The sequence below is a fragment of the Drosophila santomea genome, chromosome 2R (genome assembly GCF_016746245.2).
Source record: "Drosophila santomea strain STO CAGO 1482 chromosome 2R, Prin_Dsan_1.1, whole genome shotgun sequence".
NCBI lineage: Eukaryota > Metazoa > Arthropoda > Insecta > Diptera > Drosophilidae > Drosophila > Drosophila santomea.
The window spans coordinates 19,477,047-19,504,967 of record NC_053017.2 but is presented as its reverse complement, the minus strand read 5'-3'; the positions used below and the strand labels follow the sequence as shown (position 1 = coordinate 19,504,967).

The window sequence follows — 27,921 nt, the reverse complement described above, 5'->3', positions numbered from 1 at the left end:
TCAGTATAGAGCGAACAGTCGTTTCGAGCTCGAGTTTTTCCCGCTGACCGAGAGCACACAAGCTGGAGCTGAGGAAGCCCAGAAGCAGCAGTAGCAGCCGGAGCAGGAGCAGGAGCAGGGAGCCAGGAGCACGGAGAAAGAGCAAGGAGCAAGGAGAAAGGAGAAAGGAGCAAGAGAGAGCGGAGAGTAGCGAGCCCAGCAGCCAGCGGTTCGTCCGAGGAGTGAAATTCGAGGCGGGGCGCGCAGGGAGTGGGTGTACGAGTGCGACTACGACAACGACGACTGCCACATAAAGTGGAAATCCGAAACGCCTTGAGGAGAGGCAGCGACGTCGACGTCGACGTAGCGACAGCGACTGCGACGCCGACCGAGGCAGAGGCAGAGGGACACGCGTCAGGCGGCCAAGCAAAAGGCAGACAAACAGGCAAATCCTGCTGAGACGACACGACGAGTCCTTGCTCGTCGGTTCAAACGTGCGGAACACTCTTGAAGCCAGGCGATACAAAAAAGAATATAACAAAAAAATATATACAAAAAAAAAAAAACACACACACTAGAAGCAAAGCTAGTCCACTAAACATCCATCACCCAGAACAAGGGAAAGTTTTCACACCACATGAAGAAAGCTGAATAACAACACAAGAAAATTATATACCCAAGAAACCAAAGTGCCGCGAAAAAACTAACTAATAAGCCTAAGGTCTAAATCGAAATCGAGTGACTGGCCAGTGAGTAAACGCCAAGTTAAGTGCCCGAAAAAATAGAAAGTTAATATCGAAAATTAACGACACCATAAACGGTCGTTGCAAGGCATTCACAAAAAGCAAGAGCCAAAAAGTTTGAAAAAAAGAAAGAAAAAACATAAAATTCGGAAAACTTCGCAAAGTTTCAAAACTTCGAAAAAAAACTTCGGTGCAGGCCAGTGTAGTGCAATGCCAGGCTTAGGCCGGCACAGTGTTGGTCAGCGGTGTGGGGCCTGAAGACCCACAAAAGCCGTGTGTGCAAAGCATCGAAAGCCCAGAGAGAAACATTGATATCGGGACTTTCCCTCACCACCACTCACCACTCACCGCTCACCGCCACCAGCCCCCCAATAACCACCTGCCACCTGTCTCTATAACTCCCGCCCCCCCCCAACACCAAACACCAAACACCGAACACCAAACACCACCCCCCCGGACTAACAAGCTATCTGTATTTCCCCCTGGTAAACCCAAACCGAAACCGCCAAGATAAGCCGTCTAATCGAGAAGCTGCGCCAGACCAACAAACGGAAAATGTTCTGCTCGCTGGCCCAGACGCTCTTCTGCGTCCTGCTCATCCAGGGCGGCCTCTACGCCCTCCACCTGAGCGGAAACGGAAATGGCAACGGGAACGGGAACGGGAACGGAAACGGTGAAAAGTCGCTGGGCGAAGGTGCCAAGGTGGTGCAGGTGCCCAGTCATCCTGTGGGACCCTCGACGGGAGCCGCCGCCGCCTGGCAGACCGCACCCTCGCAGCAGCAGCAGCACCAGCAGCATCCCGGTGGATCTCCGCCGGGCGGTGGATCCTCGCCGCATGGCCATCGGTCCGCCGCAGCGGCCGCCTTCGATGCCACCACCGTGCGGCTGAACAAGGAGATAGCGGACATGGCCCAGCTGGAGCGGGAGCGACTGATGCTCCTGGCCCGCGCCAAGCAGACGGCGGAACAGCCGCCGGCGGGCAGCAATCATCGCGGCCATCCCTTCATCGCCGGCCGGATACAGATGCAGCCCAGCGAGGAGCTGGACGTGGGCGACTATCCGGCGCTGCTGCAGCAGGCCGCTCGTGGCTACATCTTTGGCAATGTCCAGAAGCAGCCGCCAACGCCGGTTACACTGGAGCAGGATTACGAGCAGCTGAGGGAGCTGGAGAACAGACCCGTAAAATACTACGGACGGGTGGTGCAGCCAGCGGAGAGGGAGGAGCAGGCGGAGGCTCTCTACGAACCGCTGCACTCGTTCGGCGACTTTGATGACTTCTCGGAACTGGAGCAGGAACCCCAGGAGCCCCACATGGGCGAGGATGAGTTGCTGCGAGAACTGGACGCCTATCAGTATCACGGCCTGGAGGACGAACCCCTCCCGGAGAATCCCTACCGCACGCTGGAGCAATTGGAACTGGGTGCACCGGACTCCTTGCAACAGCTCTTCGAGCAGGAACAGGAGCAGCGAGACGCCCCCTTCAAGACGATGCACTCCGGCAAAACCCACAACCCGGGCAACTACAACATACGGGTGCAGCAAAAGTGGGCCAGGAAACGAAATGGCCAGGGAATCGCCCATAATTCCGAGGCTGAAAAGCAGCTGCAGCGCCAGATCTTCGCCCAGCACTTCAAGCCGCAGCGAACTGGCAAACTTTCACTGTCCGCCAACTCGGAGGCCACGGCCAGCAAGCACCTGAAGCCATCCAGTCGCTCCGGCTCCAAGGATATCGAGAAGCCACATAGCGAGCTAGCGGGCAGTGCATCCTCCTCCACTTCTTCCTCCGGCAAACAAATAGCCGACGATGGACAACCTAAGCAGCAGCAGGTGGAGCAACAGTCGCAGCAGGACAAAAAGGATCCCAGCCACAAGCGATCCGGATCCGTATCCGGATCCATGGGATCGCCAGGAGGCGGCTACTCCGCGCAGCCACCGATTTCCCACAGCATAGCCAGCCAGCTGATGCTGCGCACCGCCCGCGGGCAGCGGCAGTACGATGTGCCACAAATCGGTGAGTTCCAAATACAACCACATACAAATTCGCATTATATGACGGCTTCAGCTGGGGATTCCATGGTGAACTATTGGGGAGTTGGCAGAACCTACCCTACACTTCCACTGTGACCTTTAGCCGACTGTCTGGCATTAACTTGATCCAATCAAATGTCCACCTTTAACATTGAAGTAAACCTCTAACGTATCGTAATTAGAGTGAACTTTCTAGATTCTGAAATAGTTTATCGAAATTGAAAGCAGCAAATAGTTGTGATATAAGCAGACAAGTTCTTGAAGTCTTCAAATCAAAGGTGTTTAGCTTTATTGCTCAACCTACATTTAGTATATGATATTTTCATTTTATACTTAATACATGGATGGCTATTAAATCAAGTCGAAATCGAATACTTCGCAATGCTCTGTATTAAGCTGCAGTGTATTGTAATTACTGCGGCATGGTTCATTTACAAATGCGTGTTACATGCCCCGAAAGACAACATTTACCCACCATAGACGGTCAATATCTTTCCAATATCGCTGCGTTTCGTGCCGAATTGAGTCCGAGTGAAACGCGCTCTTGACCCCCTAGTACACACTACACACACTACACACACTACACACACACACTCATACACTACACACACACACACACACACGCATACATATACATACCCACTGCGAGTGTGAGTGCTTTCTTTTTTGGGTTCAAAGGGCCAGAGCAAGTGGGGCAGGTCCCGAAGGACATGCCATAATCGCTCTATTTCCGTCACCATTTCTTTTGCGCCAGTTATTAATGCGTAGAACTTTGTGTGCGGGTTGTATAGACCCGTTTCATTATGGCGGCTCTTGTTATTGCTGGCGAACTCGTGCATATTTCATGATCCAAGGTGCTGCAGTTTGGAAGTTCGGAAGTTGGAAGTTCCAACAATTTAATCCTTTTAGCCGGCTGACGGGCGAACTGGGGTTATCAATCATCAATCAGCCGGCGTTTAATACATTGTCACTAAATCATTTGTCAACAATGGCCGAAGCGGCAAAGTTTTTGCAGCTATTTTCGGTAGTTTGGCCAACTTTGCAGTCCGTTATTTTTGGCCATTGCATTTAGCAAATTAGTCGCAGGACTTCGGATGGAATGCGGCTGCGAGGAAGTTCGTCCTTGGCTTTCATCCATTTGGGCCGTTGTTAATCACTTGGCTGGCTAAATTACTTTACAACAAGTTTTGATGGTCGCCATGAATACGGAATGTGCTTAGAGAAAGTTGGACCAGAATCAGGACTCGGCGGAAGATGTCTGCCTTGCTCTCGTCCCGGCGGACAATCAATTTTAATTTTTAATTAACACTTTCAAGTTTAATGGCGACATTGTTATGGCCGTGAGCTAAATGCGATTTCATTGCTGGTCTACCGGTCTACCAACAAAAGCTGGCACTTGATGGCCACTTCTCGGCCAGTTTGAATTTTCCATGCCGTTCTTAAAATAATCCAATATTCAAATTACTCTTCCCGCCATTTGACATTCTGGCCAATTTGCCGTAACAAGAATGTCTCGTACCTACAAAGCATTTATAATTAAGCCAAAATGGAAACTAATTGATTGATGTGAAATATGGCTATCGTATCAATTATTGCACTTGTAAACTGTTAATTAAGTTGAGCTTGTGTTTTTTTTTCTTCTCTGTGCTTCTCTGTGATGTAATACTTGAGTTGGTTTGTAATAGTTATTTGTGTTTTTTTGTTCTACGATTACCTGTACTTTATTTCACTTTTTTATACGCAACGTTCTCAACTCTAAGTAAAGCGAAAGTCGGAAAATTTCGTGGAAACAGAATGGCCAATTAAATTAAATTGGATAAGTTTACTGGCGGAAACTGCGCGGCCTTCTCCGTTTTCTCTGTGGATTTTCCCATCTGCGAACAATTGATTTGGCAAGGTTTTTTCTCAGATTGAGAGATGTAGCGAAAATCCAATATGCGAAGACAATCAATGAGTTTTCATTTTATGCGCATGTTTGCACAATTTCCCTCATTGTTATGGCCCTCGCTGCTTTCCGTCTCCCACCAGCACTTTCCCATTTCCAATTTTTCCTTGCCAGCAGCTCGCTTTTCCCACATTTCTGGGTGCGTATGTGTCTTTGTTTATTTCCGCATAACGTCATCAAGTGTCTGCTGTGAAAACGTCAACGCTCCTCACTTCACACCTTCGCTGGTAGTCGGCTAGTTGGTTGTTGGTAGTTGGTAGTCGGTAGTCGGGAAAATTACAATCGTACCCCTAAGTGTTTACACTGGAAAACGATTATGCGGATAAGGAGAGACTGCCGTGAGAGCCGCACACATGTGTTTTTAATAGCCCTGAATGGTAGCTAAGGATCCTTGCACTTCAATCACCAACCAAAACTTGAAACCCTTTCAAATGAATATACAAACAAATACTTCTTATACTACTAGCGTCTTTTGCAGCTTTTTCCACTGTATTTACAGTTTATTAAACATACCTGACACTTTTATTTGCGTACATTTTTTAGTGAAATATTCTAAAAACCTATCTTACATGCCATCTGAGTACGCCATCCCAAGTCCCACTTCAGTTGCCAGTCCCTGTCGGCCAAAAGAGTTTGCTCCTGTGCCGAGCAAAAAGGGAAAACGTTGCCGGATAAAACATGAATAACCCCGTCACTAGCATTTTCCCGGGAAACCTGCGGCTGCGTTTACAACTTGACATCATTAAAACGCGTTCACAATTTACGATCCTGCTGGTCCGGTTTCCAACTAATTTAGTAACAACACCCCGGGGGTCCGAGGCGACTGGACAGGACGCCTCCGTTTGACAAGTCCTCGCTCCCACGCCCACATCCTGCCAGCTCCTGTGGCTGTGTGTGTGCGTGAGTGTGTGTGCGTGTGCGTAAGAATGTGTGTGCGCACGCCTTTGCCTTTCCTTCGCCCGCTCAAACCAACATTTTCATACGCCGGCGGTTGATTTAATTTGTAATTTGAGGACCGCTCGGTCCTCAAGTGGCCACTTGGCGGCAAAAAGATCATCGATTTGTGCGGACGGCGGACGGCGGACCTTCCTCATCGATGTGTCCTTGCAGTCCCTTGCTCCTGTCAAATATTACGCAAATTAGTTGGAAATGGATATTGGAGATGCGTCTATCACTCCATTCGTCTGTCTGTCTATCTGTCTGTTTGTCAGTGGCCGCCCTCGTCCTTTTCCTCGCCCATTTTCCGCGTCATGTTCGTGTGGCGGCTGCAGTCGAGCGGATGGAAAATTTTACCACAGCGACAGGTTGTCTGCCACAACTTGTAGGTTCCAACTCCTTCCACACAGGCGGCTGGATGCCTCCATAATCGGGCATAGATATGCAAATGACCGATTTCCAGGACACTCGAGGAGCGGCGACAGATCAGACAAATTGGGTTTACTGGTTTTGCCAGACAGATTGGTTGCTCCGGAGATCCTTAACCCCGCTTTAGCCTTTGGATTTTGAATTTGCCGAATTTGATTGATTTATTGAATTGGTGCTACATTTTCTTGGAAATTTGTATGCTTATAAGACAGGTTTCTAGAAAACGTAAACTTAATATCTTAAGATCTTCTATAGGAAAGCCATTTCATTCAAATTTTAGATTATAGTTCCGTTTAGTTAAAGCTTTATTATTTTTATGGAATATTAATACAACTATTGACTTTATGCCTCAAAGTTCTTATGGATTTTTTGGCATTTATTTTGGGAAAACACTGGTTGCGTACGCAGCATGCCCTTTGACCTATAGAGATTTTCTTTCAACATTTTACAATGCCATTGGCATGGCACACACTTTTGACATTTTCGTGGGGCGCCCAAAAATATTCACACTGCCACATCGCCCATTCCCTTAATTAAACGTTCCTGCATTCGAGTCTCAAGTCTACAACCTGGCCCATAGCCCATAGCCCATGGCTAATTAGGAGGAGGACGACCCCCATTTGCACTGCTGGACAGGATGGTCCTGGCCAGACCTTGCCAAATGAACTGGAAGCAATAACGCCCCGGTCACGCCCACACACTGAATTTGTTAATGAGGTGGACTCTGTGTTTCGGCCCGGCAAATTAGCCTTTTGACTTAATGCACTGGCCAAAAATAAACAGAAACGTGCTGAAAGTGGACATCGTGGCTGTCAGCCAGCGAATGAATCAATAAACAGTGACATCATCACCAGCATCCACTCATTCGCTCATTCACTCAGTCAGTCAGTCAGTCATTCAGTCAGTTCGACAGTTTGTCATTTGGCCAGCAGATGAGGGAGGGAGGGGAGAGGTGATGTTACAGCTTGCAGACGGGGAGTTTAGGCCACGCAGAACAACCTCTTCTGGGGCTGCTGCATATACAATTGTGGCACAGGACAACAAGGAGGTGGGTGGGATGGTGCGGGGTGGGGTGCGAAAATATTTACATTAGCGTAAGCACGAGGGACGAGGGGATGCGGTGGGGCGGGGTGTCGGGGTGTCGGGGTGTCGAAAGGGGATCCACGCGGCCATTGAGCGGGCCAATTGTCTGGGTGAGAGTGTGCGTGATGGTGGCTCATTCAGCCAGTTTGACGACAGCAGCCCAAAAGCTGGCCAAAGTTTTGCTTTCTCCTTACGTCACAGAATGGGACGGACGATTGTCTGGGATCCAAGAGACTGACACACTTATGCCCACACACCATACACCATGCACAACATACATACATACACTCGTATACTATTTCTATATATTTTCTATTTCGATGCGATGCGATGCGATGCGATGGCGAGAGCAGTGTATGAATCTGGTGGCCAAAGTGGCTAAAGGATTGTGGCATGCTGCTGAATAAACATGGGCAAGCAAATAGCTGCGAGCACTGCATAAATATCAACTATGGGGCTATAATGAACCACACCAAGGCGGAGATTTTTGGCCAAAATCTATAATAAGACACTGGAGACCGCACACATACATACATACATACAGCCATGCTACATAGTATATCCTATTTGGCCAGTCAGCTCTTAGTCATCCGTAATGAAGAGCGGAAAGAAAAACAGAAAACCCAGTAAAACTCTTCGGCAAATAAATGTGGCTGAGTAATCGGTTGAGTGTGTGAGTGCTTGTGTGTGTGCGCGTGTGTTTACGTGTGTGAGTGTTTGTGTGTTTGTGCTAGAATTTTTTAGTCAATGAAGCGTCAAGGACTTTTTGCTTATGATATATTTACCCAGAGGGACGGGAGCGGAGGGGAGCAAGTCCTTAGCCACAAAAGATGATGCAATGCAATCAGGAGGCGGCTGGCAAGTAAGTGCGGGTAGTAGTGGCCTAGTAGGTATCCTTGTTGTATCCTCGGCGTGCTTAATGAGTTGTGAGCTGACGCGGAATTTATGAATGAATTGCGGAATATGTGCTCACACACAGGCACTAGGAGAACGAGACAGAGACAGAGACAGAGACGGAGAGCGAGTGCGAGTGCGAGCGGGATAGGGAGAGCGAACAGGACGAAGGCAATTTCTGAAATCCCCATCACCGCGAGTCCTTTGGCATTGTTTTAGCTCCAAGTGAGCGGAAAATTAACCAAGTGTTAGCAGCTTCACGTAATTGGGCTGCTTTGCTTATGAATAATGAGTTATTTATTGGCTATACTTAGAGGGATTCTTAGATACGTATATTTAGAAGATGCCTGTCTGCCGTTTTTGTGCTAATTTGCATTTGAGTAATGGTATATTTAGATACTAGCCTTAAAAGGATTCTCGTCCTCCATTTAGAGTTAAGCACTTTAATGCTAAAATAGTGTAGTGCATGCATTGAAAATGTTCAAAATGGGTATTACTTTAAAATACGAAATATCACCTGCTGACAGCAATTAAAAATGCAATTTTTGCGATAAACATTAAAATAAGGTAACTCATGTAGGTGCAGCCACGCAAATTGCTATTTAATTATACACTATTTATTTGTACATGGATCTGAACATGGGCTTAATTGGTACTGGAAACCTGTGTACTTTAATTGGTTCATCGTCACGTCGCCAATTGCAAATGACGCATGTGGGCAACGAGATAAATGAATGAACTTTTTATGAGCTTAAAAAATTGTTGGGCACTAATTAAATTACCAAAATAGTCTTTCATGTAGGCGTTGAACTATCAAAAAGGCTTAATATTAAACATGCACTGAACTTTCTAAGCGTATATTTCCATTGAATTAAGTTAAGTTGAGTGAGAGACTCATACAAACTTAGTGCGATTTTCGGAGATGATTGTCACATCCCAAGACAACACTGGTTTCGAAAATGAGTTGATTGACGTCCTAGGACACTTAACTACGCAGATACCCATTCGTCCGCGTCCTTGAAAATGTCAAATGGAAATGGTCGATTGGGTGGCGAACCCAAAAAGGATCCAAGTACAATTGCGAGTATAAAAATTTAGCTGGGAGCCAAGCCGAGCCGAGGTCTCAATAGCGCACACACAATCCCGAATGACATATGCCGCCGGTTTCAGATGGGTACTTCGCCCCAAATGGGAAGGCGGAGGAGCGGGGATAGTGTCTGCGCCATGTGCGTCACAGGTCATGGAAATCAAACGCAATAGAAATCAGCCAGTGAAAACTGAAAACTGAAAACTGGAGCAAGCCCCATTCAAGAGTTATGCCCCTGTGCGCATAGTACATGTGCATATATGTACATATGTAGACTTTTATAGACTTATGGCAGGCACTGTACACTGTACACTGTACAAGTGCATAGTCATGCTAATGCAAATTATGGCTTATTTAAGCCAACAGCATCAGCAGGACCTACTTTAAGGTGCTGGCTGCATCACTTCAGCCATGTCGCATGCATGGCACAACTAAAAACTGAAATTCAAAAAAGAAGCAGCGAAACAAGCAAAACTTGTGCGGAAAAGCCCTGGAAACGTGGCAAAGAAAGTGGAGAGCTCTTGGCCAGGGGGATTGGGGTTAGATGGTGGGAGGGGCGACGGTTCGGGAGCTGCCTACTTAAAGGCTTCCGGGCCGGCAACTCGCAGCAGCCGTGCATAATGAGGCTGGCACTCACACAGCTGCATGCATAATTTAGCAGCACCCTGTCCGCTCTAGAAAGCAATGTGGCGTAAGGGTTCCAGGATGGGCCAGGATGAGCCAGGATGTACCGTCTCCATGGCAGAAAAAGAGCGGAGAAACCTGGCTCCGGTGGCTCCGTTCTTTCTTCCCGCAACGCTGCCTTTTGCTGACCTTTTGCTGGCAGCCCATCGATCTAGCCGCTCCCCAATTTACGCATAATCATCGTCATCGTCGTGCAACAATGAGTGAGATGGGTATGCTTTTGGGGGCCGTGTCTCAAATTATGCAATATTTATGCGGGGCTTTGTTTATTTTAATTCGCACAGCAATGGGAGAGGGGAAAGGGGGCAGGAATTATTATTATTATTGTTTCTGCGCCGCCACACATTTCACCCACGCGCCCACAAACTGCAGACACTTTTCAATCAATCATTGTCTCGTGGTCGTGGTGCTGTGTGTGCTGGTAAATTATTCTCTGTTCTCAGTGCACTGCAAGAAAATACAAAATAAATAGATGTTAGAGGAGCTGTTCCTTGTAGTTAGTTTTCAACAAAGTCCAAATGCTTTGCACAAAACGTTTGAAGGTACTCTCGTTTCTTGCCTCTGCATTTTTAAATATTTCACTGACACATTTTTCTCTGCGTATGCAAAAGCCAGGTGGCAGCAAGCAAAGCAAACATTTTCGGGAAAACGTGAAAATTGAGAGCTGGGAAATGCCAGAGCGACACTTGTTGCCCGCCGCCGACCTACGGAAAACTTGGGGCCACACCTGTCGCCCTGCAGAAAATGATTGGGTAAAGGGAAAAGCCGGAAAGTTGTTGGGGGGAAAAGCAGATGAAGATGAGAGTGAGAGAGATTAATATTTGCCCACTGGCAGTGGACAAATAAATGCTGCAAGGATAATTTCCATGGTCAGCGAATCACTAACGAGACCAGCTGAGCTGACGGTATCCTTAAGCTCGACCAAATCCAGCTGAAAGCTTCAACCAGAGCAAAACCACAATGTCTGCGGTGCGAGGAGGAACGTCTGGCAAATAAATGTCATTCTATGTCACCAGCTGATTTCCCACGCCAGCGGAGGGCTTTAGTGGAAATTGACAGCTGGCTTGCAATTAAATAAGATTTATATGCGGAGAAAAGGCCAAAAGGCCCAGCCAGCAGCACTGGCACATATCTCCATCTCCATCTCCATACGCATCAGAAACTCAATCTCAATTTTCGCCATTCGCCATTCGGCACTCGCAATTCGCAATCTTAGCAGCATGGAAGTTTCTGCATTAATATGCCAGTAGGTGACTCCACCAAATGACCTCGGGCTGTCAATTCGGGTCGTGTGCGTACACGGCGGAGATAGCATATATAGCCACGAACTTTGCTAATGGATGCACACCATGTCAAATTGAATTTATTTCGAGGCAGCCTAAGAATAATACGCCAGTAGATTCCTCATGTTTAATTTATCGTCCGTCCTTGGTCCTTGTCGCTTCACATTAAGCAGGTGAGCAGTTGACAAAAGACCAGCAGAAGAAATCGCTCGGAAGGCTTCATCCTTCGTTCATGGCTGAACAAATACTCCGGCTTTGGTTTGTACCCGTACCTCTAGAATGTACTTATATACATACATATATTCCTCGATATCGTGACCAGCAACAGTGTCCTTTCTGGAGGGTATTTGTATCGCTGCAGCGTTCAGATTCATTATCCTTGCGACAGCGAAGAAGCGGTGGAGATGGACTGACAGGAATAAATCTCAAAATACCTTTTTATCTCTGGCACTTTTAACTTCAGCTCTTTAAACTGTGAGCTATTCTATCCGTTTGGCTGGAAAATACCTTTTGGTATCTTACTTTTTGACCAAAAGTAAGGATTATATAATTAAACTGGCGCTACACTAGGCCAAATCATTTATTCTCGGCCCGCCAGTGAAGTGTCCGATTCGATAACGATTCCAAATCGAGTTTAGGCATCTGAAGAGCCGTCCAAAACGTCCTGGCTTCTGGAAAGTCCCCCATCCGGACGGACACCCACTCATTCAGGCGCTGGCATTGTTTTCCAATCAAAAACTAAACAAAACGCAAACACAAGACCCAAACACTTGAGCCACTGCGTAAGCCATAAACAAACACGGCAGAATGACAATGTGAATGGGTTTTGGGTGGCGGCACCCAGTGGCAGTGGGTGTGGATGTGGATGTGGGCCAGGATTTCAGCTGGACTGCTGGCTGTGGCTGTGTCTCTGGCTGTGGCTGTGACTCTGGCCCCATGAATGGGACTTGGCCTGGCTGTGACAGTGGCCACAATGCGAGAGCTGCCAGCCCAACAAAAGCCAGCCGGATTGGAATGGAAAGCAATGCAAAGCGATGTCCATGAATGGACATTGCTCGGGAGGTGTGGAGACGGAGAGGTCAGATGGTGTTGAGGGGGCGGAACGGGCGGGGAGGCTTGGCTTGTCTCTGTTAAGGATACAAACTGGCGTGGGACATTTGAATCCCACCAGGACTGGCTCACCATTCACCGGACCGTGATTTCCAAAGTGTGACACCAGCAGTGGCATTTGAAGTAATCGGTTTACCAAAATCCTCTTCAGTTAGGCGCTTGCAAAGCTACTGATGTGTTAAAAATCATTGTGAAATGTCAAATAATCGGCTTACTAAAAATATATGCAGTTATAAAGCTCACAAGCCCAATTGAATAACAAGCCATATATGAATTTTGTTTATTTCATCGCCTTCATCGACCTTAATTAAGTTTGTCTTGTTTCACTCCTTTTTTGAAAATGCAGCAAAACACAGACATCGATATTTCGTATGTTCTATTTGTTTTAATAGTATCGCACTTTCAATATTCTAATGCATCAATTTATTATTTAATTCATTTATATAAGTTGGTAATATGGTTGACAAGTCAGTGAAAGAAGTTAACAGATTGGCAAGCTAATTCACATACTGCTTACTTTTCGTTTGACTTTGCTTTCAATTTGGAATTGCTTGTGAGCTGCATTGTGCAACCTAAACATGTGGTTACACACTGCTTGGTGACCTTTGCTCCAGGAATCCTTGTGGCTTTGGAGTACTCAACCACAATTCGGTTACCAAGTGAACTATTCCCCTTTGTCATCCAAATAACATTGCTTTGTACTCGAGTTCGAGTGTACAATTCCAAGTGCTTTCATCTCTCGTTTTCCCTGTTTCCCTGTTTGCAATTGTCTATTTCAAGTCACTGCTCCCAGTCGTCACTGGTTCCAGTCACTGTTCCCCGGCTGTCACTGGCTGCCTGGTCTTGCCCTATATCAGCCGGTTAGCATCTTGTTTACCCATTTGCTACGCCTGACAGTTTTCTAAAATATGCCAAGGCAGGCGGCGGCGTGCGGCAGTCTAAATCCAGCTAAGGTCAGAGTTCAAATTGAGTTTGGCCAGGAAATTAAATGGAGGAGGCTGCCGGCGATGGCGATGGGGATGCTGTATGCTGGATGTGGATGGTGGCTGGTGGATGGTGAGTGTGGACCTGGAGGTAGAGGGAACTAAGGGCAGGCTAATGAAAAGCCCTGACTGCTCTTGGGGTTGCTGCTCAGCTTCGTCGCACTGACGTCCCCTCGTCGTTTAGGCAACCCTTTCGGAAGGTGGAGGAAGCCTGCACTTGTCTGCTGCACTTGCCACATCCCTCCATTACGTGCAATATGCAATGCCATGCCCATTCCCTGGCCCGGCTATTAATATTGCCAAAGGTGCGCACTCTTTGGTACTTAAGTGGCTGCCGTCTGGGAACTGTCAACGGGGGCTGAACTCCCCTGGCATTGTGTCATTTGACAGTCGACGTCTTGGCTGCACCTTTAACCCCAGGACCCTCTGCTTCCTAGCTCTGGCTCTGGGTCTGGGTAGTCCCTCGGTTCCTTTTGTTTCTACCTTCTTGATGGTAGACCTGTCGACCTGTTCCAAGGCTGAGACTTGGCTGAATGCTGGGGTATGACGCGCGGAAATTAAGTAACTAAGTAGAGCCGTGGATTCCGCTTTTTTTCGGGGCATTCGAGCATAATCAAAACTTCTGCTGCTGAAAGCGCCGAGTAGAGCATATTTCACAATAAAAACCCGGGGTCCATCGTAAATATATATGAAATCATTAAGCGGCCAGGTAAGTTGCGTGGCTGGGAGATGGAAAAAGAATGCAAAAGTAAAAGTTTTATTGTCATAGCGCCCAAACAAGGCATAAACTTGCCTTAAAAGTTTAAGCGGCCTTCGTCCGCTTTTGCGCCCCCGACTTTTATGCCATTTTCTCATATATTTCAGTGCCTATTTTTAGCCACTCATGGCGAAGCTGCGCAGAAGTTTCCCTTTCCGAGGGAAAATAAAAAATGTGCGCAAAATTACAGTGCAACTTTTCGACCAGCTACAACAATTTTAATGAAACTTTTCTCGGCTCTAACTCAACTTGCCCTCGTTTCCCTCGTTCTCCTCCTGGCCATTTTGCCCATCTTGGCCATCTTGGATGTCCTGGTGTTAATGAAAAGTCAGGAGCTAAGCAGACTACGTGCCCAGCAGCGGACGTCTTACCTGGAACTCTCGTAATATTATTAATAACGTGGGTGAAGTGGAGGAAACGTGTCAGCTGAGTGGGGAGAAATTCGAGCTGAACTTTTCGTGGAAAGTACCATACTACATAGTAGCACTAGGCTGCTGCGATATTTGTGCTCCTTCAGTTGGCCCGATTTCAGAGCTACCCCGAAAAATCCATGCACAGCAGCACTAAAAATGTCAAAAGTTATAAATAATTTTCCATATAGAAAAGTGATATGTTCAAAACATGTTGTCAGTGCACCGCAGAAAGTCCGAGCCATGTGGCCGCCAGGATCCCTAATCCTCATCCCTATCCGAATCCCTTCGGGATGCCTGTCCCAGTTTGCAATTTGCGAAAAATTGCCAAGGCAAAAACTTGTAAGTAAACAAACAAACACATCACCAGCTGCCAGCCAAAAAGCAGCAGATCGCTGGAGTTCTGCGGAGACCGGGAAACTTCTGGACGTTGGGTTGGATTGCGCCGGATGGCTGGCAGGAGTTATGTTGATTTGCACATGTTTATGTCCAGTTAGGAGCACCTGCAAGGAGCTCCTTGTTTTGGCCATATGAGTTTTGGCAACGGAATACGGGGCGAAAAACAGCGGCGAACGAGCGAGCAGCAGCGACATGAAATTTTTATGGCCACCAATGCCAGGAAAACAATTGCGAAAAGTAGTTTTACCAAATGCGTCCGACACGTACACGTCTGTATGTATGTATATAATGCTTGCCCCGGGAAATTAGACCAAAGTGCCACGGAAACAATGGGAATGGGGATGGACACACTGAACGTACGGAAATAAACGCCAAATGTATTTAGAATTTTTGTATAAATAACCTCAGACGGCAGTGAGTCGAGAGGGCAATTTAAATTATTGAGCGGCATTGATTGCTGACCTAAAGGCGGTTGCCTCCTGGCCCACTGTCGATATACTGACGCAAATGCCGGAGAGCCACCGAGCACCAACCACCAACCACCGAGCACCGAGCTCCAAGCTCCACGTTCCTTGCTCAAAGTTCCAAGTTCCAAGTTGCGGGCAGGATAATCATCATTAAAAGCAACCGCAGGCCCGAAATTATAACCATTACAGTTATAAATAAAATGCGGCGCGGCCGAGCCCCCCAGAAACGCCCTAAAAAAAAAAGGGGGCGTGGCCGGGGCACTTGGCAGACTCACTCGCCTGTAATTACTTTGATTTGCGCCAAGGACGCTGGCCCCAGAAATTGCATGATCCCGACAAGTCCTGAATTTAATTTGCTGCTGCTAAAAAATCTACTACGAAGCGTCACTTTCCTTTTTCTGCTGCTTATTACTTGCCTCGGTTAATTTCCATGACGTCCAGTGGTTTTCCCAGCAATAGTAACACCAACGTTGGAAATCCTGTGAGGATTACGCGGCTGACGTCATAGGCAGACGGCCTTGAGGCATGAAAAAAGCTGATGGTGGTCGCCTTGTGGGTTCGAGTAGAGTCGAGTCGAGTCGATTTGAGTCGCTTGTCAATTGGCAATTGCCTGGGTGTGAAATTATGGGTTATACAACGTTTGGGGGAATAGTGGCCGAGCCCAATTCGTTTTCACAGTCGACTGCATGGCCGGCAATTAGTAAATGGTTCCCGGTTCCCGGTTCCCGTCTCCATCCTTTCCAATTCGATGAAGTCTCCGTGTTATCCTGGCCGCCCATTAATACCTCAATAAGTGATTCAGCAAGTGCAGCTTCCATTGACCTGCTCAATTCGAGTAGTGGTCCTTTTATCGCACATCCAGCTTATCCCGGTAGCAATTACCTCTGACAGCTTTAAGCTGATTTCATTACATGTCCCTTTGGGGCTCGAATCGTAGCGAAAGTACGAATGTACTACCACATGACCGAAATCCCCAATCGCTGACTTGGATGCCATCCGGTTTAATTAGATATTAATTGGTTGAGCCGCAGCCAACGCTCAACAGGTGCCGCAAAGCCGAAGAAAATTGAAAAACCTTTCCACCACCACCAAAACAAAATATAAACCGAAATGAATGAAAAGAAAAACGAGAAAATGCCAGCAAAGCTCACCCATTTATTCAAGGCGTCAAGCTAAGCGGAAATGACGGGATCGCAAATGGGGGCGCGGTGCCCTTTTATCCTTCTCATTGTCGCGGAGCGGAGGTTTAAGCCTGCTTCGCGGATGTCAACCGCAACACAATTTGTTGCTGCACAGTGCGTTTAATGAGCGTAGCTCATCTTGTGGAACTCCTTTTTTGGGGCTGGTAATTTAAGAAGAAAGTATTACCTTGTAGTACCATACACTTGAAAAATATGTATCCTTCTTGTTTCCATTTGTATTAAAGGTAACTAATAACTTTTTGCACTACAAGTAGTGTACCAATTGCAAAGGAAATTTCACTATTACCCCACTTGGATTGGTAAATACATGCATGCTTGCCTTATATTTTCGTCGCGTACTGTATGCGCGTGCTTTACGCCGCCGCGAAGTGAATGCCACATGCTGTAGACAGCAAAGCAAAAAAAAATGGCCCAAAAATGGACCCCCAGCTTTTCTTCTTTTTCCACATTTCCGTCGCGCATTTTGCCGTGACTTAATTGGTGTGCGCCCCTCTCTTTCACTCCCGATAGCCCCTCTCTCTCTTACACTCGCTAGCTGTAAGTGTATGCGTATGCATAATGCAAATCCGCGCGTTTGACGCTTTTCGACTTTTCTGTGTGCGCCGCCGAGCCTTTTGCCTCCTTTTGCCTGCTTTTTTTTACTTTTTCTTTTTTTTTTATTTTTTTTTTCAGCGCCCTTCTCTCGCTGACTGCGCTTTTATTTAAAATATTTTTTGTCGTGTTGCTTTGTCGCATTTTAATCTGCACTGAGCACGCGATTACCTTCCCCTTTTGGGCCCTAATGTATGTGAGAATTCCGGCAGCAGTCAGGCGATTGCGTGGGTGTGTGAGTGCCTGCACTGAGAGAAAACAGTGGGTGCATGACAGCCACAAGCTAAACCGTTCTGAAATCATTAAAATAACCTATAGGGAAGGCCGCAGTTATCCTTCGATTATTTCCTTAGTTAGTCGTGTTGAATTTTCCAAGTCTTGAAGTCCTGCACCATTTCGCGCAGTGCATGTTTTTTTGTAAGCCTGGCATTGTCGCTGGTTAAGAGCGATTTACATACAAATCGCTGCCTTTTGCTGGCTCTTTTTTGTCGGTCGACGTCGACACATACAAAAATAACGCGACTTTGTTTTATTTTTAACACACCGCCAATTATAAACAATATAAATACGCGCATGTGTTCGTGCTTGCTGCGGTAGTGTGTGTGTGTGTGTGTGTGTGTGTGTGGATGTTAGTGTGTAGCTAAGTTTAGTCATTGTTGAAATTAAAATAAACGGCGGCCTGCAACAAAGGCAAGTTAATTTCGCCGCTTTATGCAGCGTCTTCGAGTTTTATGCAAGCGCTGACGATGCAATTTAAATGCAAATTCAAAATTCACATATAAAAATGGCATTTCTGGCCTTATTTTGGTCGCAAATGTATGCACAGATTGGCACAGGCCTATAAATAGCCAACACAGCCGTCTATAGAGATTGATGATGAGCGATGTGGCTAAAATTCAATTTGATTTATCCGCCCACATGTTAAGTGTCAGCCAGATCGCATTTCAATTACGCCAAAGCCTCATAATTAAGCCCATAAAAGGGGGGCAGTCACTTTTATTGCGGTTCGAATTACCAGTCAACGGGATTCGAGCAGCAGGAGCAGGAGCAGGATCTTGAACTTAGCCATCATTTTCCATAAAATTTAACAATGCCACAAGCGCCAGGGCCCTAGTTATTTTGACCTAAAACATCAGTTGGTTTAGGCTTAAGCCAGAAATGGACACACAGAGAGAGAGAGAGAGAGAGAGAGAGAGGTAGAGAGGAGAAGTGAGAGGTACGACAGGTTGAAGGTGCGTCCAGGGGTCAAGCTTTCCGCCTCGTCCTTGCCCGGGAATCCCCTCACACGCCCGGCTACGTGAGCCAAAACAAAGAGCAAAAATAAAACGTAAACACATAAAAATTTGTTGCTGCGGCCGCAAAAAAAAAAAAACTCACACACACACACACCAACACAGGAATAAGAGCAATGCGGTTAACGAGCGCAGATGAGAGGGGGCGGGCAGAAAGGAGGGGTTTTTGCCCAGATACTACGGTGCGGTTTCAAAAGATCTGCGACCAGTGTGCCAAAGGCGACTCAAGGGGTCAGGTGGGCGAGGTCACAGCGAAAAACAGACAGTAAAAGTCACCGGGCGGAGGACAAAGAGAGCGAGATAGTCTCGCTGCACGAGAGGGGCAGATGAGTCCAGCCCCCAAACCACCCAACCACCCAACCACCCATACGCCCACCCCACCCACTTGCCTTTGTTGTCATTTGCAGCATGAGACCTCCGAAAGTATGCTGTATTAAAATTGTAGTGTGCCAATTGTGTGTGCTTTTGTGTTTGTGTGTGTGTGTGTGTGTGTGTCTGTGTGCGCGGCTCTCCGCTTTCAATGTGTTGGCCAAGCACGTAGCCAACTGTATCTGTGTGTATTTGTGTGTGTGTGCGCTTTGTAATTGGCGTTTTAGGCCTTTGACGTCAATCCCAAATAATAACCATTCGCACTTTTGTTTGCTCTTGCCTTAACACTTCTGTGGCCAATGGGACTTCTCCATGCGGTTTATTTTGTTGTTGCAAATCCGCGACACACACACAAGTACACAGCCCCTCTCCCACACTCACACACACACACACACACAAATGTGCCCTTTAACGGTGCAATTAAAATAATTACAATTTCACTTTACAATCGACTCGGCGGTCTGCACACTTAGCTATCCCGCCACATCATTAATTTATAAGCCCATACAGAAGATGAACGTTTGCGCTTGTTAGAAGTCTTTAAATAAATTCGTACACATTCGGAAAGGGAATCTTTAAATAGAATAATTTATGAAAAATATGTTTCACTTTGCCTAAAAGAGTAAATACCTTATAGAATGATGATGTATTTATTTCTAGAAGGCAGTTTTCTCCAAACTTCTTTATTTTTTTAATAGAAGCACTTTGTCTGATTTTTCTGAATGTATTGCCTTTCTGTGTTGCCTACGTTACTAATTTGAAATGTATCATGCCGTGTAAAAGCACTTCGCACTAATTATGGAAAATATCCTAAAATCTCTTTATGAATCGAGACCGAAAACGGAGAAAGCGTCTGTTTTTGGCCACATTTGAGAGCTACAAAACTTTTAATGGCCTTCATTTTTCTTGGTCCTGCATCTGCCTCTAACACTTTTTAATTGCCAATTAGGAAGTTTTTTCTCATTTTCGATTTTTGCATTGCCCTTCGAGGGGAGTTCTGTGAGTTTGTTGGCTGGCCAATCGATCGCTTTTTGACGACACGAGGCCAATTTCGATGCGTGAAAGGAAAAGCCAACGGCGGCATAAAAAAGTAACCAGCACGCGTTAACAAATTCATTTAATTTGGCCAAAACGGGAAAGGCAGACTGTGAGGGAAAGTGAGTGAGACCGAGAGAGAGAGAGAGTGAGAGAGTGAGACAGAGAGAGAGAGAGAGCAAGAGGCGCCAACAAAAATATGAGTTTTTATTACTCTTGACGAAATGCGAAAGGAAGTAAGCTGAAGAAACCACCGAAAAGGACGTACGTAACGAATATACACACACACACACAAAGGCATGGCTCACACCCACGGGCGCACACAGATACGCACCAATACCAACGCTCGAGTACAGGAGCTAAAAATAGAAATGCGCCTCCCGGCACTCCCTAAAAAGTGGCAACACAGTGGCAACAGAGACAGCCAACGAAGACAAGACAAGATTACAAATGTGTAAGCAGCAATTCCCAGAAGTTTTCCTCGTTTTCCTCGCTCTCCCTCACTGCCCCTCACTTTTCCGCCGCTTTTCCCGCTCTCTCTCTCTATCATTTTTCCTTTTCACGGAGAACAGACGTCGCATATTAAACTGTTGATGGTTTGTTGCTTCGTTTATTTGTTGCTATATTTGGCCATTTGCCTCTGCCTCTGCCTCTGTTTCTGCCTTTGCCATTGCCATTGTTATTCTTGTCTTATGTTTTCTGCAGACGAGCCTCAGCCGTGCCCTTTAACCCTCGACCCCCTCGCACACCCCTTCTCTCCTCATTCGATGTGTGTGTGTGTGCATGTGTGTGTTTGCTGATGGGAGTTAATTAAAATATATAAACCAAAATTAAATGGCATAACCGTTGAAAGGGCATTTGGCACGCTTCTACGCAGATTAGTCTAATCTTAATTCCATCTGCCAGTTGTAAGTTTTGATTCGCTTTCGAATAACAAGTTCCTTTGGGCCGCATGGAGTCGTTTGTCTTTTTTAATTTCTGCTATATTTGTGCGCGAATGTGGTGATTTTAGATAGCGTTTATCTGTTAGATACCAACGTAATACATTGCTGACAGAACTTGGATAATTAAGAAGTATCTGCAATGTGTTTTATGGCATATTAATACGAGTATCATTAACTACCACTGCTGAGAACTTTTATTATTTTAAATTTTAACTAATATATAAAATAATATCAATTAAAAATAGAAATATGTTGTGGGTGTAACGATTTTCATCAATTAGGGACCATGTGGCGTATACGTGATATTAGGTTTCTCATCCAGCGAAAGGCTGCTCAGCTGCCCAGCTCACAATGATTAAACGTAATTTGTGTTAAATCTGTTGCCATCATCAGCAATACATATACCGCATATCGCAACTCAAAAGTGCTGATTTGACTGGGAAATAGAAAAAGTTACAGCACGAACGGGCCATAAAACTATGAGAAATTGCGAGAAAACTGCCCGAGGTCGTGAATACCAACAGAAGAGTGAGCATAAGTTATGGGAAATTTTAAATGTTCTGGTACAATATGCAAAATGTTGCGACAGTAGAGGCAGAAAGGCAGAAGGCTGTGGGGCGGGAAGGACATAACATTTGCATATAAACCCGAAACGAGGGGCAGTTCTGGTAACAGCTCGGCCAAAGTGTTTATGTGGCCTCCAATGCATCATCAACTAGTTATGAGGAGAGAAATGTTGCGGCATGTCCCTGAAAATTTATCACTAAAATTAAAGCGGAAAGTGCCTGATAATTAGATGCCTGGCCTTCCCCTTTTGATACACGACACTGGGGCCTGCGGTGGCGTATCCGAAACCAACGAATCGGATCCAATGATGCCAACAAGAGCATTGCAAACCACTTCAGTGGGAAGCGTCCTAAAAGGTTTCCCATGTCGTCAGCCGGGCCTGCTGCCAGTGGGCGTGCCTTTGTGGTAGTCGGTAGTCGGGTGTATGATTTATCAGCTATGAATATGAAGTGACGGGAAAATGCTTTTCGCCTACATGCAGAAGGCGGAACGGACAACTAGCTTGCCGGCAGCGTATAGTCCCATACTTATTTCGCTGGATGTGGTGGTGAATGTGGATGAGGATGTGGATGTGGATGTGGGAGAAGTGAGCGTGGAACGTGGAAACGGGCTTATTAAATTACAATTGATGTGATCCGAAAACAAAACGTACCTCGAGGGACCACACACACCACCACCGCCACCACCAACGCGCCACCTGGCGGCTGTTTACTTTCTTCTTTACGCCCTACAAAGCAAAACAAAGCGGCAAAAAGGAAAACAAAATGAAGAAAAGCTAACCTGCGGCAATTTGTTCTACGTATGTGCTATGCACGTACGTGGGTGTGCTGGTTGAAAAACAAAAAAAAAAATATATATGCTAAATTAATTGAAGCTAGGCGAACGGAGCAGTAGATGCTGGGACCTGCTACCCAAAAAGTGGCCAAGAAAGCCAAAAAGGAAAGGCGATCCCCGGCAACAGAAGTCCTAAAATAATAGACAGCGAAACGGAAGATTTTCGCCTGGCAGATACATTTGAGAAGCAAATTTAATCAAAACGGAGAATGGCAAACAAATTATGACAGGACTTCTTATTTTATTCGGGGAACACCTCAATTTGCTGCTGCTGTCCGGTTTTTCGTGTTGAAACTTGACAAACGGTGAATTCATTTTTGATGAAGGCCAATGCCACCAACACACAATCAGGATGGAAAATGGGTCAGAGGCCTCAGCTATGCTGCTGTGCCTAAGCTGGGCCCAAAAAGTGAAATTTGCAAGACGACAAATTGGCAGGATCTCGGGATGGCATAGAATCAATGGTGAGGTTGTCGCAAAAAGGAAATGCCCATCAATTTTGTAGTTGTCATTTATAAATTTGCTCAGCCTTTTGTTTTATGCAATGCCTTTTGCTATTTACGGCCGTAATTTGCAGGAGCAGTGGGCGGATACAGCCGGAAGAAGGCGGAAGCAGGCGGAAGCAGGCCGCAGATGAACCCGTTGCCTTTGTGTGTGTGGGCGTAAGGACGCGACTTTAATGGCGTCCCAGGACTTGCAGCCCACCGTCCTTTGCCGCCTGCTTCTGTTTATGTGCGCCACATAAAACTATCAATTTATTGCTGCAAAATCGTTGCGCGCTGCTTCCTTTGGCTGGCGCTTCCTGCACACTGACGCCCTCACACACACACACACACATACACAGATGTATGGATGGACACAAGCAAAGGAGTGCATCTGTGTGCAGCTTGGTCTCTTTTCGTGGGTTTTGTTATTATTGTTGGCAGCCTTTTAGGCGCCGCGCTGACGAGACAACAGGCGTTTGCAGCTCTCCTTCTCCTTCTTCTCTCTCTTTCAGCGCCATCGCCACATCCTTCGTGCATCTCTACATATATATGTGTGCGTGTGTGTTTGTGTGTGTGTGTGTGAGTGGGAGCAAAAGGTTTTCTCACTACGCGAACTTTGTTACAAATTTCTGCGACTTATTTTTCGCCACGAACTCTACGCTACGAGCTCACTGCTCCTGCATTACGTATTCGCCACGTATACGTCTGTCGTGCGACGAAAATAGCATCGGTTGGCACTTTTTGGCCAAAAAAGCACCCATACATCCCCCATCTGCGAGTATATGGCCATCGCCATTGCTCCTTAGCTTGGCAACAGCCAAATCCTTTTTATGCTTTTGATTTTTTGACACCCCACGGGTTGTTGTTGTTCCTGTGGCTTGTTAGCTAGTCGTCGTTGTGGTTGCTGTTGCTGTTGCCGGGTGTCTTAGTGTCAACATGCGTTGATTCTCCTAAGCCCTCCCTCCTAGAAGCTGGTCTGCTTCTAAACTTTGGGTACAGTTGCCTCGGGCAACTGGCGGTGATTTGCATACAGAGATGCACTCGAACGTCATAAGAAGTTTCACAATTTCCATCGCGTATTCCGAGTGGATATTGTTGACATGTGATTATATCGCCTCTGATGTGTTGTTTTTCAGTCGCAGAACGCTGTGCAAGTAAATCTTTTTATCCTCTTATCGTCTGGGATGGAAATAGAGTGGCTTGTGGTGATTTCTAGAATAGAATGTCTGTTGTTGTTAGTCGCAGTTACTCACAAGCAATGGCAAAGAGGTAAAAATGTATTTAAGTCCTTTGGTTTTCCAAATGTTCGTTTGACTACCAGGTATCTTATGGGTAAAATATGAATTAAATATTTCATTGATATTGTTTGTAAGCTTAAAAATAATAATATTGTTTCGAGACAATACCCTGTTATATAAAACTATTATATTTAGGCACTGATTTCAATGATGCACCATAGGAATCTATGAGTGCAATTGCACAGAAAAGTTATTTCTGCACGAATATTTTAGGTGACACAGTTAAGTTTGATTGCTTATCGTTCAGTAATACATGTATAAATCAGTTTAATTTGGCCCGTCGAACAGAAAGTAGGCCATTCACCCTGTTCCAAGCAGAACTTATTTCGATTTATTGCAACAACGATAAGCACCACCAGAGGCAGAAATGGATGCGCTGGCAGTAGTTGTAAGCACCACCAGAAATGGAAGAAGAACCAGAACCAGAACTAGAAACAAACCAAACCAACTCCCACTTCCACTTCCAGCTCACTTGCACCCACCGGTTAGTTGCAATTTGAGCCACCCGCCCGAAGAAAGGAGACGAGCAAAACTAGCAAACAAGCGCAAAAATCAATTTAAAGTTCAATAGCCTCAGAAGCTAGCTATCCGACTGAGTGGGCGATTGGGTTCGGTGGATTCAGTGGGTTCAGTGGGTGGTGCAAGGGGAGAAACTTCGCTGACTTGGCCCGAAAAAAAAAGAAAACATAGCCAGCCAGCAAATGCGACCGAAATTTCCCTCGAACTTTACAACGTTGCTACAATTTGCAAGTTATTTGTGTGTGAAATTAAGTTCAAAGTACAAAATGCGGGTTGCAGAAACACACAGAACAGCATAACAACAACTGGTCGTTTCTGGCAATAAAACTAATGGAATTCTTGGTTCCGCGGCCACATTGCGTATGCGTAATGTATGCAGAAATCTGCATAAAGCTGCGTCCTTTTTGGCCGAATCCTCCCCTCCCTCCGCTGCCCACGGTAGAATGTTACAACGTGCCCAAGTGTCCTTTGATGCAATTATGCGGCGTCCAACGAAGTTGATAAATGGCAATCGTGAGAAGCGCCTCCGGCGGTGCGACATTGTCATCGTGGCTCACCATTCGCCATTCGCCTTTTACCATTCACCATTCACCATTAACTGAATCATCGCCGTCATCTTCATCATCATAACCGTAGCCAACGTGCCGCAGAGGATGTGGGTGCTCTTCAAAATGCAAATGGCCCTTTGGCACGCCACGCAATTGGAGTCGAATCCATTGAAGGCAGGTTGGAACGTTAGCCAGGTGCCTAACGAAGCGAGCTTTCAGCTGGAGAATGAGACACACCATCGTCAATTGATTTCCCGCTGACAGCCGAAGAATATTCCGGCGCGGAGTGGGATACCCCACTAGTATCCCGAGAATGGGGAGGCACTAACATTCGAGTGTCGGGTTTCTGCCACTGCAGGTGCTGCACACATTTATGCTTTGTCAGGTGATTTTGCAATTGCAACAATCGCACACACCTGAAATGCAAACGCATGGAGACGGCGATGAAGGGCAGACAGATCAACTTAATGAATGGAATGCACTTGGCACGACTGGCGCGTGAGCAAAAGAAATAAAATTAATTTAATGTCAGTTCACAGCAGTTGCTGATGGAATAGCTTATTGCAGGATGGCAAAAAACGGCAAAAAACGGGAGTACTTGAATATAATAAGTTGGAAATAAAAAGCGCTTAGAGTAAACACTTTTTACTCTTTGTAAACGTTGTAAATACCATATCACTACGTTTGCTAATCTGGATTACCAACATAAAATAAATAATTCAAATGAAAAAACAGACGTTTATGGGAAAATTATCAAAAAATATGATACATGACATATGTTCTTTAATAGAAACATTTATAATAATTATTAAGTAAAAATTGATAATATAAGTGCGAAACATGGAAAGCATTCAGATATATATTAAAACATCATTGCTTTTGGAAAAAATTAATGAATGGAACATATGTACGCTAAGCCGTTCTGCAGCTGCGCAAAGCTCGAAACACCTTTTGATTGAATAGCCTCGGGCTTGCCAAGTGATTTTCATTTCCGCAATGAGACACATAAAATACGGAATTATTAAGTGGCAAAGCTGGTCGCGTGGCAAAAACCAGAACGGCGTAGAGCAGAATAATTTTGGATGCAGCCAAAAATAGCAAAGTACCAAAAGTAGAAAGTTTTGCGAGAGCAAGTTGAACGGCGGAAATGGCAATTGGGAATGAGCGGGAGCGGGAGCGGGGATAGGAGTTGGAAAAGTGGGTGGTGGGAAAACCTATACGGACAGCTCGAACAGCGGATCCCAATACACAAACATGCAACCGGCACACACACACACACACATGCACACACACACATATGCACATACCCATATAAGCACAGGCAGGGAAAACTAAACCGGAGGCGCCAACATGTCCTACAAGTGATTTATTTTTATGTATTTGTTGGTGGAAGGCAGTGCAAAGGAAAAAAGATATGGAGGAAAGGCAAGCACAAAGTGAAATGCCACAAAAAGTAAAGTTTGTATTTCAGTTTGTTTTTTTTTCTGTTAGACGGCGGTGGCGGCGGCGGCGTCGGTGCAGGCGAAGCCAGCCAAGCCTGGATTTTCCCCAGCCATTTTCCTCATTTTCCCTCCTTTTAGCCGCAGAAAGTACTAAAGTAGCGAACGTGAAACTATTTATAACAACAAAAACCTGCTAAGCGGCCACACACATACACACACACACACACAATGAAAAAAATGGAGTATGGGGCGGGGAGGTGGTGAAATATCCATAGCATACTTCTATGCGCTGGCTGGCAGTTGCAACGTTTAGACGCAAATCATGGTAGACATTAGCGTGTGCAGAAGTTTTTCACTGAACGATTTATGGGAAAAGTTCGGGGCTTTTTACCTGCTTTTACCTGCGCATCTTCCCCCCCCCTCTTCGCCAAGAGAAAGCCATTTTGACTGACTGTCACCCGTTTTTGTTTGCGTTCCTCTTGCAGAGTGTCCTACGGCCATGGATGGCATGGAGCGATTCGCCTGCCCCATTCCCGATCGGCAGGGCAGATACCGCTGCATAGACGATCATGTGCTGTGCGATGGCTTCATCGACTGTCCCGACGGCGAGGACGAGGACCGAAGATCCTGCATGTTCTACAAGACGGTGAGTTCGCCGCGCACCACGGCGTATACTTGATGTCATCATTCAAATGCCATTCTTGTTCTCCTTTTCTTGCAGACGAAGGCCCATCTGGATGTGTTAGCGGATGCGTTACTGCGCTGGGCGCGAGGGCGTTAAGCTCCACCCACCCACCAATCACACACACACCCTCTCTAATACACACGACACACACACACCCACACACACACACAGAAAGTACACCTAGAGAACTCACATGGACAAACAATTAGTTTTAACATGTCGCCCCAAGCAAACAAGAGCCCCGTTAAGTTAAACATTATCCAGGAACCGGACACACAGACAAGCCAACCACCCGCCTATCCTTTGACATGAGAAAGATTCCCCAGAGAAACCCCAAAACAAAAAAACCCCAGCCACACAATGCAAAAATACAGCTCGCGATGGGCTAAATGGACAATTGCCAAGTAAGAAAAGCGAAAGCTATGATTAAACGCAAAATGAGGCAGAAAATGTGCTTGACGAAAGGTATGATTATTATTACACTATTATTATTAAAAATGAACTTAATGAAAAGCCCAAACAGAAGAAGCAGTTATACATACTAAAGCTAAATTACAATTCAGCAAAAGGACAAAAAAAAAACGATGTTTTTTTCATTTTTAAACTTGTTTCGCAGGAACAGAAAACATAATGAGGAAAAATAAAATTGGGCCTAACTATTTTTAGTATATATTAAATAAATATATTATAAATATATCTTACTATATGAAATATATTTCGTGTACATTATTTAATTATACGTGTATTAAAGTTAAATAATGTTAATGTTAAATAAACCAATGAAATGAAATCAAAACGAAGCAAGCAAAAAAAAAAGCGATAAAAATAATGATGAGGCAGCAAGCAGAAGACGAATGAATTATATATACATATACACAGAAAAAAACCGACAT

The 27,921-nt window shown here is 45.8% G+C and overlaps 1 protein-coding gene across 1 annotated transcript; it reads left to right on the top strand.

Annotated features, from left to right (window-relative positions):
• The first annotated feature begins 17 nt into the window (after positions 1 to 17).
• On the top strand, positions 18 to 27,673 carry LOC120446293. Its single transcript, XM_039627187.1, has 3 exons — positions 18 to 2,733; positions 26,829 to 26,989; positions 27,065 to 27,673. The coding sequence occupies exons 1-3, from the start codon at positions 1,278 to 1,280 to the stop codon at positions 27,122 to 27,124; spliced, it is 1,677 nt and encodes a 558-aa protein (XP_039483121.1). The 5' UTR covers positions 18 to 1,277; the 3' UTR covers positions 27,125 to 27,673.
• The last annotated feature ends 248 nt before the right edge of the window (positions 27,674 to 27,921 follow it).

Excerpts from the sequence above, each read along its gene's own strand:
- LOC120446293 (XM_039627187.1), top strand. The coding sequence starts at position 1,278 with ATGTTCTGCTCGCTGGCCCAGACGCTCTTCTGCGTCCTGCTCATCCAG. Across the intron at positions 2,734-26,828 it reads GTACGATGTGCCACAAATCG|AGTGTCCTACGGCCATGGAT; the intron begins GTGAGTTCCAAA and ends TTCCTCTTGCAG. Across the intron at positions 26,990-27,064 it reads CCTGCATGTTCTACAAGACG|ACGAAGGCCCATCTGGATGT; the intron begins GTGAGTTCGCCG and ends CTTTTCTTGCAG.